The following is a 16,436-nucleotide window of genomic DNA, read 5'->3' as shown; positions in this document are numbered from 1 at the left end:
CTCGGACAAGCTATTGTAGTATTTTCTAATACTTTTATCTTCTTGAACCATGTTGCGAACCTTTTATTGAAGATTACATATATGGGCAAACATCTTTAAGAGAATACATTCTCTTGAGATAGTCCCAAGCATCATTAGTGTGTTCAAATTTTGCAAGACTTGAACACTTCTTTGTATCCACACTAGAATTGAGCCAAGACATAATCTTGGCGTGACTCATTCTCCATTTCCACTTTTTCTCATAAGTGGAAACGGCTTTAACTTTTTCTACCTCCGAAAGAGGCATTTCTTTTTCTTCTTCTTTTTTAGTGAGCATTAGTTTGGGTTCCTCATCGGTTCCATCCACTAATCCCCATAGCCCCTTTCCCCAAATAAGGTGCTTCATGATAGAAGCCCATGTTACATAGTTTGCATCATTGAGTTTTATGGGCTTAACGGTGACATTATCATTGTCATCCATTTTACAAGCTTAGGAATAGAAGAATGGGAGAAAAAGAAAAGAATAAAAGGAAAATACATCACCACAAGAAGCAAAAATATCTAGCCTTCCAAGCTTTCATGGCTCCACACAACTACCCCTTCAAAGAGGCTTCTTTCTTTTGAAGAAAACTCGAATGACACGCTTCCCAATGCACGGGGAGAACTCCAGACTGATTGATTCTATTAACCGAGCTTTGATATCATGAAAGAATGTAGCAATCCCCAACAAGGATTGCTTTTTCAACACTCACAAAGAGAATTCACGAATCAAAAACATTCATAAAAGAGCTCAAGCTCATACACAATACCCAAAAAAGGGTATGCATAAAATGAAAAATAATATTTCATAAATTTGGGAGAGAACTCCCACAACAAAAGATAATTTACAAGGGGAAATAGTCCCCATATTTATAGAGGAAATGAGAGGAGCCTCAAGGGAGTCGTTGGACTCCCAACTGCCCTATTAGAGCCATTGGGAGTCCAACGACTCCCTTGGGGCTGCACCTTTTTGACTTGGTCAAAAAGGCCTTTTTGACTAGTCAAAAAGGTGAAGCCTATGTATGTTCTAAAATAGGGATTTTAGTTAGTTCTAGTTGGGTTTTAACTAGAACTAATCAAACTAAAAACTAACTAGAAAAAAAATATTACAAGGAATTACATGAGTTGTCTATGAGATTACATATGAGATTATATATTTTAACAGTCAGCATGCCTCTCTTCTCCCCCACACACTCGGTCCATGCAGTGAGGGGACCGTGTAGCACAATCAACTGATTCTATAGACACCTTTTCAGTTGCGGAGATTCGTCAGCATGCCTCTCTTCTCCTCATACACTCGGTCCATCCATTCGACACCTTACCTTGGTGTCGCTCGCGTTGATCGTTGGGTTCAAGCAGACTTCCCATCATCAACATCATCTGGTTAATCTCCACTCGATCGATTTCTTACCTATCAATGCGAGGAGAAGGAAGAAGAAAGAGAGGATGAGAAAAAAAAGAAAGACATGAGGAGGAGGAGAAGGAAGAAGAAGAAAGACAAGAGGAGGAGGAGAAGGAAGACGAAGAAGAAAGGAGGAGGAGGTGAGAGATAAAAACAAAATGTACCTAAGTCGCCTTTATCATCACCGCCAACGGAAGAGGAAGAGAGGAGTCGGGGAAGGGGCCCTTCGTCGCCACTATCGAAAGAGGATGAGGATGAGGAGAGGAGTCAGAGTCGAGAAGGGGTGGTGGTGCGATTGTGTCCTAAACCCCTCCAGCCCATTTTTTTTAAATTGGACCAAAATAGACTCGGTTGAAGTTGATCGAGTCTATTTTGGTTAAATATAACCCTGGGTGTAGGTTGACCGCACTAGGTGCGGCAAATTTTAATTACTGTCGCACCCGCATTGCGTCAACGCGGCTGCGGTGGCCCTTTTAAAGAGTCCGTGTGACATAGCTTTTAAAGTGCACCAAACACATATAGTACGATACACCATGTCGTACCATACAACCGATACATATACGATACACACTCGTATCTTGATACGAGTGTGTCGTATCGAGTTAGGCCAAGTTTCGATACATATCGTACCGTATCATACGATATAGTATGATACAACATTGCTTCTGACTGGTCATACGCCTAACATATAAAATAGTGTGACAGTTTAGTGAGCAAACCTTGAGGCTTAAAGGGTAAGCTTCACAAAAGAATATTAAGAAACTTAACTAAACATAAAAAACACTTAAACACACAATTGGATGAAAATAAATGCTATTCATGAATCAACATTTGATAACAAATAGGGAATTTAAAATGAATTCCACCAATTTCAAGCAATGACGTTAATGCAATAGGTTGAATTGTCTAAAAGATAAGATATGATCACTTAACGAAAGCGCAAGTAACAAAAATTACAAATATTAATTTAACATAAAGAAATAATTGCTATATAGCAAAAAATGGTATGATACTTACAACATTGCTTCTGACTGGTCATACGCCTAACATATAAAATAGTGTGACAGTTTAGTGAGCAAACCTTGAGGCTTAAAGGGTAAACTTCACAAAAGAATATTAAGAAACTTAACTAAACATAAAAAACACTTAAACACACAAATGGATGAAAATAAATGCTATTCATGAATCAACATTTGATAACAAATAGGGAATTTAAAATGAATTCCACCAATTTCAAGCAATGACGTAAATGCAATAAGTTGAATTGTCTAAAAAATAAGATATGGTCACTTAACGAAAGAGCAAGTAACAAAATTACTAATATTAATTTAACATAAAGAAATAATTGCTATATAGCAAAAACTGGTTTGTCTATCAATGCTTTTTTGAAGTGATTAAGATGGTTAGAATGTTAAGAAAGGCTATACCAATTGCTTTGTTTGTGTGTTCTCAGGTGTGTGTGTGTGTGTTGCGACAGTTTATGGAGCACTCAGGAACACACACACACACAGAGAGAGAGAGAGAGAGAGAGAGAGAGAGAGAGAGAGAGAGAGAGAGAGAGAGAGAGAGAATCGTTATATCATTAGGGCTACTATCCTCTAGTTTAAATAGAGGTTAGCCTAAAGAGAAATTACATATGGGTCCTTCATTTGTATATTAAATATCAAAAAGGAACTTTTTAAGAATAAAACATAATTCAGACGACTACTCTTAACAATCCCCCTTAAGCTGGAGCATAGATATCAATCATGCTCAGCTTGTCACAACAATGAGAGAAACTAGGCCTCGCGAGTGCCTTGGTAAAAACATCAGCTACTTGATCTTCGGAAGATACATGATCTGTGCAAATATAACCGGCCTGAACCAAGTCACGTACATAGTGACAGTCAACTTCAATATGTTTAGTCCTTTCATGAAAAATTGGATTGTTTGCAATATATGTAGCAGCCCTATTGTCACACACCATCAACATAGGTAGGGATACTTTCACCTGAAGGTCGATCAAAATTGATTTTACCCACATAATCTCAGCCGCCGTCTGAGCCATAGCTCGGTATTCAGATTCAACACTCGACCTGGCTACAACAGTTTGTTTCTTACTCCTCCAGGTAACTAGATTTCTTCCCACACAAACACAGAATCCAGTTGTTGACTTTCTGTCTTCAATAGATCCCGCATAATTTGCGTCAGTGTAAGCAATAACGTCCAAGGAAGAATTTTGTTTAAACAACCGTCCTTTACTAGGAGATGACTTTAAATACCTGAGAACCATCATAGCTGCATCCCAGTGAACTTTGGTAGGTTTATCCATGAATTGTCTGATTTTACTCACAGCTAATGAGATGTCAGGTCTAGTGACCGTTACATATAACAACTTTCCCACCAAGGATCTAAAACTGGTACTATCCACATATTCAGACTTCTCATCGAACATATGAGTTTTGGGATCCATAGGAATGTTAGCAGGCTTCGCTCCTAACATTTCAGTCTCTTTTAATAAATCTAACACATACTTTCTTTGTGACAAAACTAAGCTTTCTTTGTTTCTCGCAACCTCGATACCCAGAAAATATCGGAGGGAACCAAGATCTTTTGTAACAAAGTGTTTCTGAAGATGATCCTTTGTTGCAGAAATATCTTGGGCACTGCTCCCTGTCAATATGATGTCATCGACATATACCACCATAACCACAATTCCAGAACTAGTTTTCTTGATGAACAAGGAGTGGTCTTAAGCTGACCTGACAAAACCAAAATCCGACATTACCTCAAATAATTTGTGAAACCATGCCTTAGGGCTCTGCTTCAGGCCATAGATAGCCTTCTTCAACTTGCACACTTTCTGAAACTCCCCTTGAACCTCAAAGTCTAGGGGTTGTTGCATGTAGACTATTTCATGCAAATCCCCATACAAAAAGACATTTTTGACATCCAACTGAAACAAAGGCCATCCACAAGTCGAGCAACTGGAGAAAAAGTTTCAAAAAAGTCAACACCATATGTCTGAGTATAGCCTTTTGCAACCAACCAAGCTTTATATCGTTTAATTGACCCATTCGAGTTATATTTAATGGTATATATGTTAGATTTTAATCCACTCGTGAGAGCTAAGAGACAGGGAAAGAGAGAGAGAGAGAGAGAGAGAGCAGAAAATGAAAAAATCGATAACCCCAAATGCTTAGTGTCGGTTGCTGTATGATCTCATTTATAATAACATACAAAATATAAGACTAGGGTACAAAAGTACCCTTATTACAAGAAGGTAAATTACACAGTGCCATTAATGACACGTTAATGATCACGGGTCTGGATCTCCAGACTCGTGACCCGTAACAGGAGAATACACTTCTTTTCACCCTCCCTCAAGTTGTGCATGATCTTGGACCATGAACAACTTGCCTTTTAACATCCAAAATCTGTCTTTCGTCAATCCTTTTGTAAATATATCCGCCAGCTGATCTGTGGTTCGTACAAATTCAGGCTTAATCTCTTTCTCTTCTACCTTTTGTCTCACAAAATGCTGATCTATTTCAATATGTTTGGCACGACTGTGATGGATTGGATTAAAAGACATACTAATGGTACTTTGGTTGTCACACAAAAGAAGTGATCGAGAGATCGATTCCCTTACTTTTGTCAGTAAATGTCTAATCCAAGTAGCTTCAGCAGTGGCGGCTGCCATTGACCTATATTCAGCCTCTGTACTGGATCTGGCAACAACCTTTTGTTTCTTACTACTCCAAGAAACTAAATTCATCCCAACAAACACACAATAGCCGGATACCGATCTACGTTCATCTGGATCTCCTGCCCAGTCCGCATCAGAATAAACAGTGATCTCATGTGCATTTTGCCCATTTGTCTTTCTCTGATATATGAGACCATCCTCAACAGTTCCCTTTAGGTATCGAAGTACCCGTTTAACTGTTTCCATATGCCCTTCACATGGTGCATGCATAAACTGAGAAACTTGATTCACCGAGTAGACTATATCTGGACGAGTAAAGGTGAGATATTGTAACATACATACTATGCTACGATACTGTGTGAGATTATCAAATGAATCCCCATCTTGAGACCTAAGCCTTTGATGAAGGACACTAGGAGTGCCCAAGGGCTTGCAGTCTTTCATACCCGCTTTATTTAGAACATCAATGGTATACTTATGTTGGGTGAGAGTCATCTCTTCAGAAGTACTGTCGACTTCAACTCCAAGAAAGTATCGTAGCTTGCCAAGGTCCTTCATTTTGAACCTTTGATTCAAGAGATGTTTCACTTCTTTAATGTGCTCATTGGAATTACCAGTGATGATGATATCATCTACATATATCAACAACAGAGTAATTGTGTCTTGGTTCTTAAAGATAAATAAGGAGTGGTCAAGAAGAGATTTCTTAAAACCATATTTTTGAATTTCAACAGAGAAACTGTCGAACCAAGATCGAGATGCCTGCTTCAATCCATATATCGCCCTTTTTAGTCTGCATACATATTTTGTAGGATCGCCTTCTGCGTAGCCAGTGGGTTGTTCCATGTATACTTCTTCTCTCAAATTTTCATGAAGAAAGGCATTCTTCACATCAAGTTGGCTAATAGTCTATTGATGTTTAATAGCTAAAGAAAGTATAATCCTGATTGTTCCCATCTTCACCATTGGACTAAAAGTTTCATCATAGTCCTGTCTTTGCTCCTGTGTAAAACCTTTGGCTGCAAGTCTCGCCTTGTATCGCTCTATAGACCCATCTGGTTTATACTTTATTTTATACACTCATTTCGAACCAACAACATTTCTGTCAGGTGGTCTTGATACGACATCCCACGTACCACATTCATGTAGAGCTTCCATCTCCTCATTCATTGCTTCAATCCATCGTCTGGAATTTGATGCTTGAGAGAACGTTGTGGGTTCATCTTCTTTATTCAAGGTTGTTAGAAAGATTTGAAAATCTAATGAGAAATTTTTATAACTGACCCATCTTTCAATTGGATGACGAGTACGTGTGGATCTTCTATTATCAGCGATGTTGGATGTAGAGGATGTGTCCATGTCTGAATTAACTATGGTGGGCGGCTCTCTTTCTCGTCGAGCGTAGACAAGACCTTTATACCTTTGTGGATTCGAAGTTGGGTCTGTATTTTCATGAGCAACCACTTCATCAGCAGACATAGATTCCTTATTCTTTTGAGTACAGTTCGAGCAAACCTCACTAGTTCCGGAGAGAAGTTCATAATTCAACCAAGGATGATAAGCCTCAACTTCAGGTTTTGATTCTGAAGAACTAGTATATCGACAATCAAAATTCAATTCATCGAAGATGACATTTCTTGATATTTTGATGCGCCTGCTCACCGGATCATAGCACCTGTACCCTTTATAGTCATCGACATAACCCACAAACCTGCACTTCAGGGCCTTGTCCTGAAACTTATGTCTCATTGAACTATCAACATGAACATAACATAAACAACCAAACACATGCAAATCATGATAGTTGGGATGTACACCAAAAAGACACAAGTAAGGAGACTTGTTTTCCAAAATAGTCACGGGCAAACGATTTATCACATGAACTGCAGAATGAAAAGCCTCTGTCCATAAAGTGATCGGGAGACTGCTGTCATGCATCATGCTCATCGCACTCTCAACAATATGGCGATGCTTTCTTTCAACAATCCCATTCTGCTGAGGTGTGTGTGGGCAAGACACATTTTTCCTTATCCCGTTACTTTAGAGAAAGTTAGTAAAGTCGATGGAAGAAAATTCACCTCCTCCGTCACATTGGAAACTAAGGATGTTTTCAAAAAATTGGTTTTTGACAAAGGAATGGAAGTTTCAGAATAACTTGAAGGTCTCCGATTTGTGTTTCATGAAAAATATCTAAGAATAACGAGAATAACTGTCAACAAACAAAAGGTAATATCTAGTTCCAGATATGGAAGCAACTGGAGCAGGCCCCAAACATCAAAACAAATAGTCTTAAAAGGTCTTGAAGCTCTTTTATTGATATAATGAAACGTTTAGACATGACTCTTACATAAGAGACAACTAGGACATTTGTTGTCATCGACATTTATTCTTAAACTTGACTTGGGAATGAGGTTATTTGAAACAAGCTTTTCAATGAAACTACTACTGCAATGACCTAGACGACCATGCCAAAGATTTGGCTTATTGATTTCAGAGACACTGAAGACACAAGTAGAATTTTCAGAAGGCAACGATGATTGGAGCTTCAAGTTTGGATCTGCAGAGCGAATATGTGTTGAAGGATCTTCTTGAAAGACATACATATTGCCTTGTCGTTTTCCTCTAGCGAACGTCTTCTTCGTGCAAAGATCCTTGACAAGAACAGAAGAGGGAGTAAATTCAACTGAGGCTTTGATATCATCAACAAGTTTAGAAACTGAAACGATGTTTTTTTTTATTTCAGGAACATAATGATCTTTTGAAAGATTGATAGAAGATTCTGACAGGGGTATAATGGAGTTTCCAATATGAGAGACAGAGTGGTGTGATCCATCTCCAGTAACTATACTGCTTTTACCAATGTAAGGAATAGGTTTTAGGAGCTTACCTGCATCACCAGTAACGTGAGTCGCCGCGCCAGAGTTCACGTACCAAGTACCTTGCTCATTTTGTTTCAGATTCAATTCTGCAAAAGCTGACAACAATAACTCCTTTACTTCTCCATTGGTCCTTGTACTGTCTGTGCTTCTTTTTGCTTCAGTTTGGGTTGATTTTCCTTTATTTAAAGGATTGAACCAACAATTAGCTTTGATATGTCCCCTTTTATTACATAGAAAGCATATAGGGATTGGCCTCTGTCTTTGTAAGTTGGTATATGTGTTGGGTGTAGGTAATAATCCACGACCTCCTTGACCATTTCTCCCTTGTCCTCCTTTTCCCTTGATATCATAGATTCCTCGTCCTCGTGCATAAGTAACCCCTGTAGCAAGAACTTATTGTGCCCCAGTATGCATAGATGATTCTTCAGAAAACCCCTTTAGGTTCATCTCATATTGTAACAATTTTGCATGCAGATCTTCAAAGTTGGGGAGCTCAGGTAAACATAACAATGAAGTAACAATCATATGATAGTCGTGTCCCAATCCACTGAGAGCTTGCTGTACCAAATCTTTATCAGTTACTGTACTTCCAACAACTGCAAGTTGATCTGTGATAACCTTCATTTTGTTCAAGTATTCCATGATGGTCATGAAATCCTTTCTTAACATTTGAAATTCTCTTTTAAGAAACATAATCCTGGCTTGAGAATCCTGTGAGTATGTCTGAACAAGTCTGTTCCAAAGTTGCATGGCAGTACAGTCATCTGGAATTGCTACAAGTACCTCTTGTGACAGTGTAGATGTGATATAAGCAACAAGCGCTTGGTCTCTTTTATTCCAAGCCACAAATTCAGGATTTCTAACATATACTGTAGTAGGTTCCCCTTTATTGTCCCTTTCTTCTTGTGATATGAATTCAGGAGGAACTGGAATAGATCCATCCAGATGTCCAGAAAGATCCTGACTCCTAATAAAAGGTATGATTTGTCTCTTCCAAGTCAAGAAGTTACCATTGTTTAATTTTTCAGACACGAGTTGACTGAGGAAACTTGAAGAAATAACCGACTGACTAGGAAGTGAATCCATGGTTTACATTATTAAGAATGTGTTTAGCACAGTCTGTCTACAGTTTTGTAACTTTTTTTTTGCAGAAACTAATTCAGATCAATGGCCGACGACAGTGGTTGAATTTGAAGCAAAAATTAAATATCTGTCAGATTTCTGATTTTCATAAGTGATTGAATATTGGATATGAAAGTCACACTAAAAAAGAAGCGTGAATATGAATTCACACTGTGAAACGAAAAGTAGTGTAGCTGAATTAAAATAAAACCCGATTGCGTGATTAGGTCACGTTGTGATCAAAGACAACTAGCAAAATACATGAAAGACAGAATGAAGAGATATTCAACTGGGTAACTCAGACAAGAAGGAGAAGAAATGATCAGATCTGATTAACGTCAGATCTGATCAATATCAGGAGATGGAAAACAAGTGCAGACGAGATTGGGGAAAACAAAGGTATTTTTCTGAATATCGTCAGATCTGAATAATGTCAGATCTGATCGAACTTGGGTAAACCAGAAAAGAGGTGTAGACGAGATTGGGGAAAACAAAAGTATTTTTCTTGACTTAGGAGAGAAAAAAAATATCGAGGAGAAAGGGATCTTTCAGACGTACCTTTTTGGATCGATTCCAGCTTCAGCTGTAACGTAGCTTTGATACCATGTTAGATTTTAATCCACTCATGAGAGCTGAGAGACAGGGAAAGAGAGAGAGAGAGAGATGGCAGAAAATGAAAAAACCGATAACCCCAAATGCTTAGGGTCGGCTGTTGTATGATCTCATTTATAATAACATACAAAATATAAGACTAGGGTACAAAAATACCCTTATTACAAGAAGGTAAATTACACAGTGCCATTGATGACACGTTAATGATCATAGGTCTGGATCTCCAGACCCGTGACCCGTAACAGGAGAATACACTTCTTTTCAATATACCCATTTGCAGCCAACAATATCTGCATCAGTAGGAGGATCAACCAAGTCCCAAGTGCCCCTAGAGCATAGGGCATCCATCTCATCCCGCATAGCCTGCACTCATTTGGGGTCGAATAGAGCTTGACTGTGATGAAGCGGAACAAAGGAAGCAGACAGAGCCGAAACAAAATTCTTCATAGATGCCCCAAGATTAACTTCTGAAACAAATTGTGAAATGGGATGAAGGTGCACTGTCTTTTTGCTTTGCGCAGAGCAATAGGAAGATCATCATCAAGAGCAGAAACTTCAGTATGCTTAGAGATACTTCAAGGGAAGAAGATAATGGGGGCATGGTGGTAGGTGGTAACCTGTGAGTGTATACTATAGGAGGGTTTCGGTAGCGAGACTCTCCAGAGGATGGAGCCAAAGGCTGTGGAGGAAACGACTCTAAAGGAAAAGGAGGAATTGGTAGAGGGAGGACATCACCATGGTTCTCCTGTAACCTTGGAGTAGCAGTCGAAAAATATGGAATAGATTCAAAGAAGGTTACGTCCGCACTGACATACTCTTTATGGGATATAGGGTCATAACAACGATATCCTTTTTTATTCTTAGGATACCCAAGGAAAACACATTTGATAGATTGCTATGCAAGTTTATCTTGATCGGGACCCAGTTTATGCACGAAACACACACATCCAAAAACTTTAAGGGGGATAGGAAAAAGAAGAACCTCTGAATAGAGAATTTGGATTGGGATCTGGTCTTCTACAGAACTTGAAGGCATGCGATTTATAAAAAAGCCAGCAGTCAAAACCGCATCTCCCCAGTATGACGCATACATATTGGATTGAATCATTAGACACCGAGCAACATTGAGGATTTGTCGATGCTTCCTCTCAGCCACACCATTTTGCTGGGATGTATGGGGACATGTAAATTGAGGTTGAATCCCATTCGCAGAATAAAATTGAAGCAAGTCTTTGGATTTGAACTCCAGAGCATTATCAGTGCGAACAATTTTAACACACAAGTCAAATTGAGTTTTTATTTCAGCAATCAAAGATTTAAGAATAACAGGGCCTTGAGACCGATCTTTTAACAGGAACACCCACAATAACCTTGAGAAGTCATCAACAATGACCAAATAATAACGACACTGAGTCCTAGTAGGAGGCCCCATACATCGACATGAAGAAGATCAATCAGTCTTTGACTCGACGGACTTAGACTAGAAGAAAATGAGCTTCAGCAATGTTTTCCCAATTGACATGTTTCACATTGAAACAAAACTGAAGGAGGTATATGAGGAATGACACGGCGAAGTTTTGACATTGGAAGGTGACCGGACGACGATGCCACAATAAAGGACTTGAGGATGATGTAACAGAAGAGTAGACCGAACCCACTGGTTGATGTAAATAATACACACCACCTTCCTCATGGCCGCCACCGATCCTCTTTTCCGTCAGCAAGTCTTGAAAGGTGCAACCCATAGGATAAAAAATCACCCTACAATTCAACTCTTTTGTCATGTGACTGACAAACAACAGATTCTGTGGAAAGGTAGGAGCATAAAGAACATTTGACAATTGAAGAGTGGGAAAAATAGACATGCTTCCCTGCCCTACAATTGGAGAAGAACTGCCATCAGCACGAACTACTTTTTTATCAGACACAGGTTTTAAATTTGAAAAATTACATGAATTTCCACACAAATGTCTAGATGCTCTTGAGTCAATGATCCACCTACCACCATGGCCTGATAGGCCATCACTTCCAGAGTATGCAACCTCATCAACAGTAGACTTCGAAGTCGATGGGCGTAAGGCTAGAAGCTCTTCATATTCAGTCCTGCTAAGAGTTACAAAATCATTGGAATAATCTGCATTTGATTTCTGCTGCCCTTTTTGTAAATCAGCCATTACCATTACTATTTAATATAAACTGTTCTTCACGGCAACCAGATATGAGCAAACCAAAGGTAGAAAGCAGGTTCACGACAAAAACACTACATTTAATCTGTATCTACGACCATTACTGAACCATTTTCAGCAAAAAAAAAAATAGCACAAAGATTGGAATGTCGTAATAGAAAGTTGGCCAACTGAATCAGATGTGGTCTGTCACCATACGCTTAGATAATAGTATTCCATACCTGACGTCGAGATTCATCAGAACCTATATAAGCATGACTCCAAAAAAAACTCCAATAGATTTTTGACGTCAGATCTGTTACCAGATCAGCGTCTGACACTCATAGAACAATTCCCTTATAGCCTTCAACCTATGTCACACGGACTCAGCTAGGGAGGCGCCGCACCCGAGTCGACACGCCCCGACACGGGTGCGGACACGGGTGCGGCTTCGGACTCGGCCCAGACTCGGTCAACGCCGAGTCGGACTCGGTCAAAGAGTCGAGGCCGAGTCCGTCCACATTTTGGACTCGGTCAACTTTGACCGAGTCCAAAAATGTCCATTTTTAAGATGAAAAACAAAAAAATCATTTTTTATATAACTTTTTTTTAAAAAAATATATATAACCAGACTGCAATGCAGTTGCACAGTCGACTGTGCAACTGCAACTGCACAGTCTGTGACTGTGCACAGTCACAGACTGCATTGCTGAGTCTATGCAACTGCAGTCCATTTGATTGGGGATGTGTGATCTTTAAGGGGAAGCGTGATTCCTCCAACGAAGGGTGAGCTGCTTACTAGAAAGTTGCTTCTCAGTGTTCAGGACCAATACTTAATAGTTGTATATGCATAATTTTATATTCTTGAAATATCTTTCAATTTATCAATTTAAAGGAATATAAATACAATACAACCAGGATTTAGCCAGAGCAAAGGTAACTGAAACGTGAATGTGCCCTCTTCCTGTAAGATGTATATTTTCATATGCAAGTCATATTTTCTCTACTGAAAAACTTGATATTTTTATATATTCATGTACTGATAAATGACAATGAAATTGCTAATAAATTTTTTCTGTTGCTATGTTATTGCTTATATATATATATATATATATATATATATATATATATATATATATATATATATATATATAGCCGAGTCCCCGTGTCCAAATTTTTTGAAATTGTGCCGCACCCGTGTCACACCCGCACCCGCACCCGCACCCATGTGACATAGCCTTCAACAGACCCGATCTCCACTTAATCAGTCTTCTCCACGATCCACACACCACAATCTTCAAGACTCTATCACTCTGGTTGACCTGCTACAACAAATATAACTTCAGCCATATTCAGATCTGGCTGAATTCAGGCCTTCTGAAATCAGGCCTCGACAGTGACCTAGACACAGATCTGAAATCCAGATCTGTCTTCCACACGCTGGTTCAATCACAGAGGATACAACAACGACTCCTTATCGTAGAGGATTCTCGACAAAAAAAAACTAAAAGAAAGCGCGGTATAGGATTCACGACAACCCCAGATCAATCGGAAAGAGCCAATCCAAAAAAAAAATCAGCATCCAAATCCATGAATATCCAGATCCACTATAGTGAATTGCCTTCACCACAACACCCAGATCTGTGATTAGATCTGAACATACGATCAGATCCAAAGAAATATGCAGATCTGCGACTATAAGAGTTCCCACGACAAATCTGGTCGTCAGCTACATCCACGACAAAAAACAGGCCGCCACCCACTTCACTTCAACATTACTGCAGCGTACCTGTATCCACCAGATTTGATCGATCGAACCATACTTCAACCTCGACTTTTAGATCTTAAGTCTAGTCCCCTTCACACACGCTTTGGCACAGACCCAGAAGTCACGCCCCTTCACGCGATCTGGTACTCTTCACACATACTTTGGTGCAGACCCCGAAGTCACCCCCAAGGTCGCCTGCTCTGATACCATGTTGCGACAATTCATGGGGCACTCAGGAACCGAGAGAGAGAGAGAGAGAGAGAGAGAGAGAGAGAGAGAGAGAGAGAGAGAGAGAGAGAGAGAGAGAGAGTCATTATATCATTAGGGCTACTATCCTCTAGTTTAAATAGAGGTTAGCCTAAAGAGAAATTACATATGGGTCCCTCATTTGTATATTAAATATCAAAAAGGAACTTTTTAAGAATAAAAGATAATTCAGACGACTAATCTTAACAATATATATATATATATATATATGTATGTATATATATGTATGTATGTATGTATATATAAAGTTTTGGTATGCGTATACAACTAATTTCTGCTAAGGTAAAAGGAGAGGAAGAAGATGGTGGAGAGAAGAAAAAGAGGAAAGAAAGAAAAAATATGAGAAAGAGAGAGAGGAACCTGGAGTGTTGCTAACTTGCTATAAGGTGGATGTCACTGGTCAGAGGCAAGCCATGAAGAGCAGGAACTCAAATTGTCCCTCTCGCTTCCCCTTTTATTTTCATAAATACTTTGTTTCATGTTCAGATAAGGGCTTGAAGCTCATACCAGTCCCCCAAAAAGTGTGCACCCTATCCTTCAGCCTCATGGTCAGGCATGTGAGGCGCATGTATGTCTCTTGTGTATTTGCACCACAAGCCATCACCTCAAGGCAGAGAGCACCTTACCTTGAGGCGAAATGCAGTTTTGATAATGCTAATTTTATAATATGAAGTTATGAACACATAGTGTGTTTGCGAACTGCAAAAGCCTTCGGGCTTTTGTGGTCACACACACAATCCTGTGCATTTCCACAGGCCCCAAGCCGCCACATCAACACAACCATACATTTCACTTTCCCCATGGAAAGAGGATTTTGTTTTCAATAGGGAACCCCCCCATCCACCACCAACCCCTCTCTTTCCGTGGTACTGGTAGCACTTGGAGGTGGGTTGGTTGGATTTGTGTTCTGCAGAACAACGCTCCACTGCGAGTGGTGTCATGGAGCACTCTTCCATGGCTTACAAACACACTCTAAAAGGTGTCTTGCATTTCCAGCATTTAGATAATCAAGATGTCATTTACATACAATTACTAACATGATCATGGTAGTGACAATTAATGCATATAATCACCCTGTCATTATGTACATGTGTGTGTGTGTGTGTGTGTGTGTGAGAGAGAGAGAGAGAGAGAGAGAGAGAGAGAGAGAGAGAGAGAGAGAGAGAGAGAGAGAGAGAGAGAGATTTTGCATTATTTTCTTCTATTATATTACCTTCATATGATGAGTAATTATAAATGTGTGAGATTGTGCTTCAATTTTTTGTTTATGTTTTATGTATATTCAATTGCTTGTTAAGTATTTTAATAAAATTAAATCAACTTTTGGATTATATTTTTATTGCATTCTTGAAACTTTTAAATATTTTCTGTATCTTACTATACAATACAATAAGTGTATATCTCAAACCTTTTCGATACATGTTACAATTTAGACCATAATTTTAATGTCCATGGGGAACAATTCTGCTGCACCTTAATTTCCCAACTTAGCATCCATTGACGAGGTTCATGACAACGTTTGCACGGATCTTACAAGATAAATCTTTCTGGTCTGCTTATGTCTTAAAATCTTTCCAGCTTGCAAATCTTGGAACATCAACCTTGATAGAAATTTGCATCCACACCAAGATCTTGTGTTGACTAGCAAGACAGGGTGCTAAATGAAGACTAGGGATCAAATTCCAGATTTAGAATGTGTTACCCTTCTTTCTCAGCTATTGACTGTAGATTATAGACTCACTGGTAATATTAATGCCCTTTTGTCTTAAACTGAAAAAATATTAAGAAAATTTGTTGCTGCCTCGACTCAAATAAGATTTGATTCTGCAAATGTTTATGGAGTATCATATAGTTCATCCCGTTAAGTGGCTAAAATATGGCTGCCCACATATGATAATGACACATTCCATTTGGTGAGATGTCTGCACGTGAGTGTGTGTTTCTTGCATGACTTTCTGCATGCATGTGCTTTATGTTGGATGCATGTTTTTTTTTTTCATCTGTGAACATGTGATTCATGGATCATGGTCTAAAAAATTGTTTGACATGGAGAACTAATTTGTTAGGTAAGTATGTTGGGGCAAGTCAATCATGATTAATAAATACAGAACCTAATGACTGCATATAGTTCCTGTAATGATTTCATTTTTTGCAATCTAAAATGAGGACAGGTAATCTTTATGAATTTATAAAGTACTTAGTGTATGTTCAACGTTACTGTTTTGTAGGGTAATGCAGAAAGGCAAGTACTTGTTAAAGATTATGAAATAGGAAAGTCTGTCGCATTTGAGCAGAAGATACCAAATCTTAAAGAAGTGTATACATTGGAGGGTTATAGAATGTAAGGAAGTTTACTTTAGTTACATGATTTGATGAATCTTTTTCTAATTTTTCTTGATGTTTAGAACAGGATGTTCCAGTAATGCTCACAAATATTTTTTTCTGAATGAAGTTTTGGCTATTTGATGCTAATATAGTTTATGGTTTCCTAATATTAGGTCCTATGATCAATTTT

General features: G+C 38.8%; 1 protein-coding gene across 2 annotated transcripts in view; it reads left to right on the top strand.

Moving 5' to 3' along the window:
- The window catches only part of LOC149819433 (structural maintenance of chromosomes protein 6B-like), an 83,476-nt gene that overhangs the window by 45,109 nt on the left and 21,931 nt on the right, over window positions 1-16,436 (top strand). For both annotated transcript variants that reach the window (XM_089984673.1, XM_089984672.1), the window contains exon 16: window positions 16,150-16,262. In XM_089984673.1, the coding sequence (XP_089840799.1) occupies window positions 16,150-16,262 (113 nt within the window). The remainder of the gene's footprint in view (window positions 1-16,149; window positions 16,263-16,436) is intronic.

The sequence above is a fragment of the Nuphar pumila genome, chromosome 13 (genome assembly GCF_984573655.1).
Source record: "Nuphar pumila chromosome 13, dmNupPumi1.hap1.1, whole genome shotgun sequence".
In the NCBI taxonomy this organism is placed as follows: Eukaryota; Viridiplantae; Streptophyta; class Magnoliopsida; order Nymphaeales; family Nymphaeaceae; genus Nuphar; species Nuphar pumila.
Note: the sequence above shows the minus strand (reverse complement) of the source record. Positions and strands in the feature narration are given on the sequence as shown.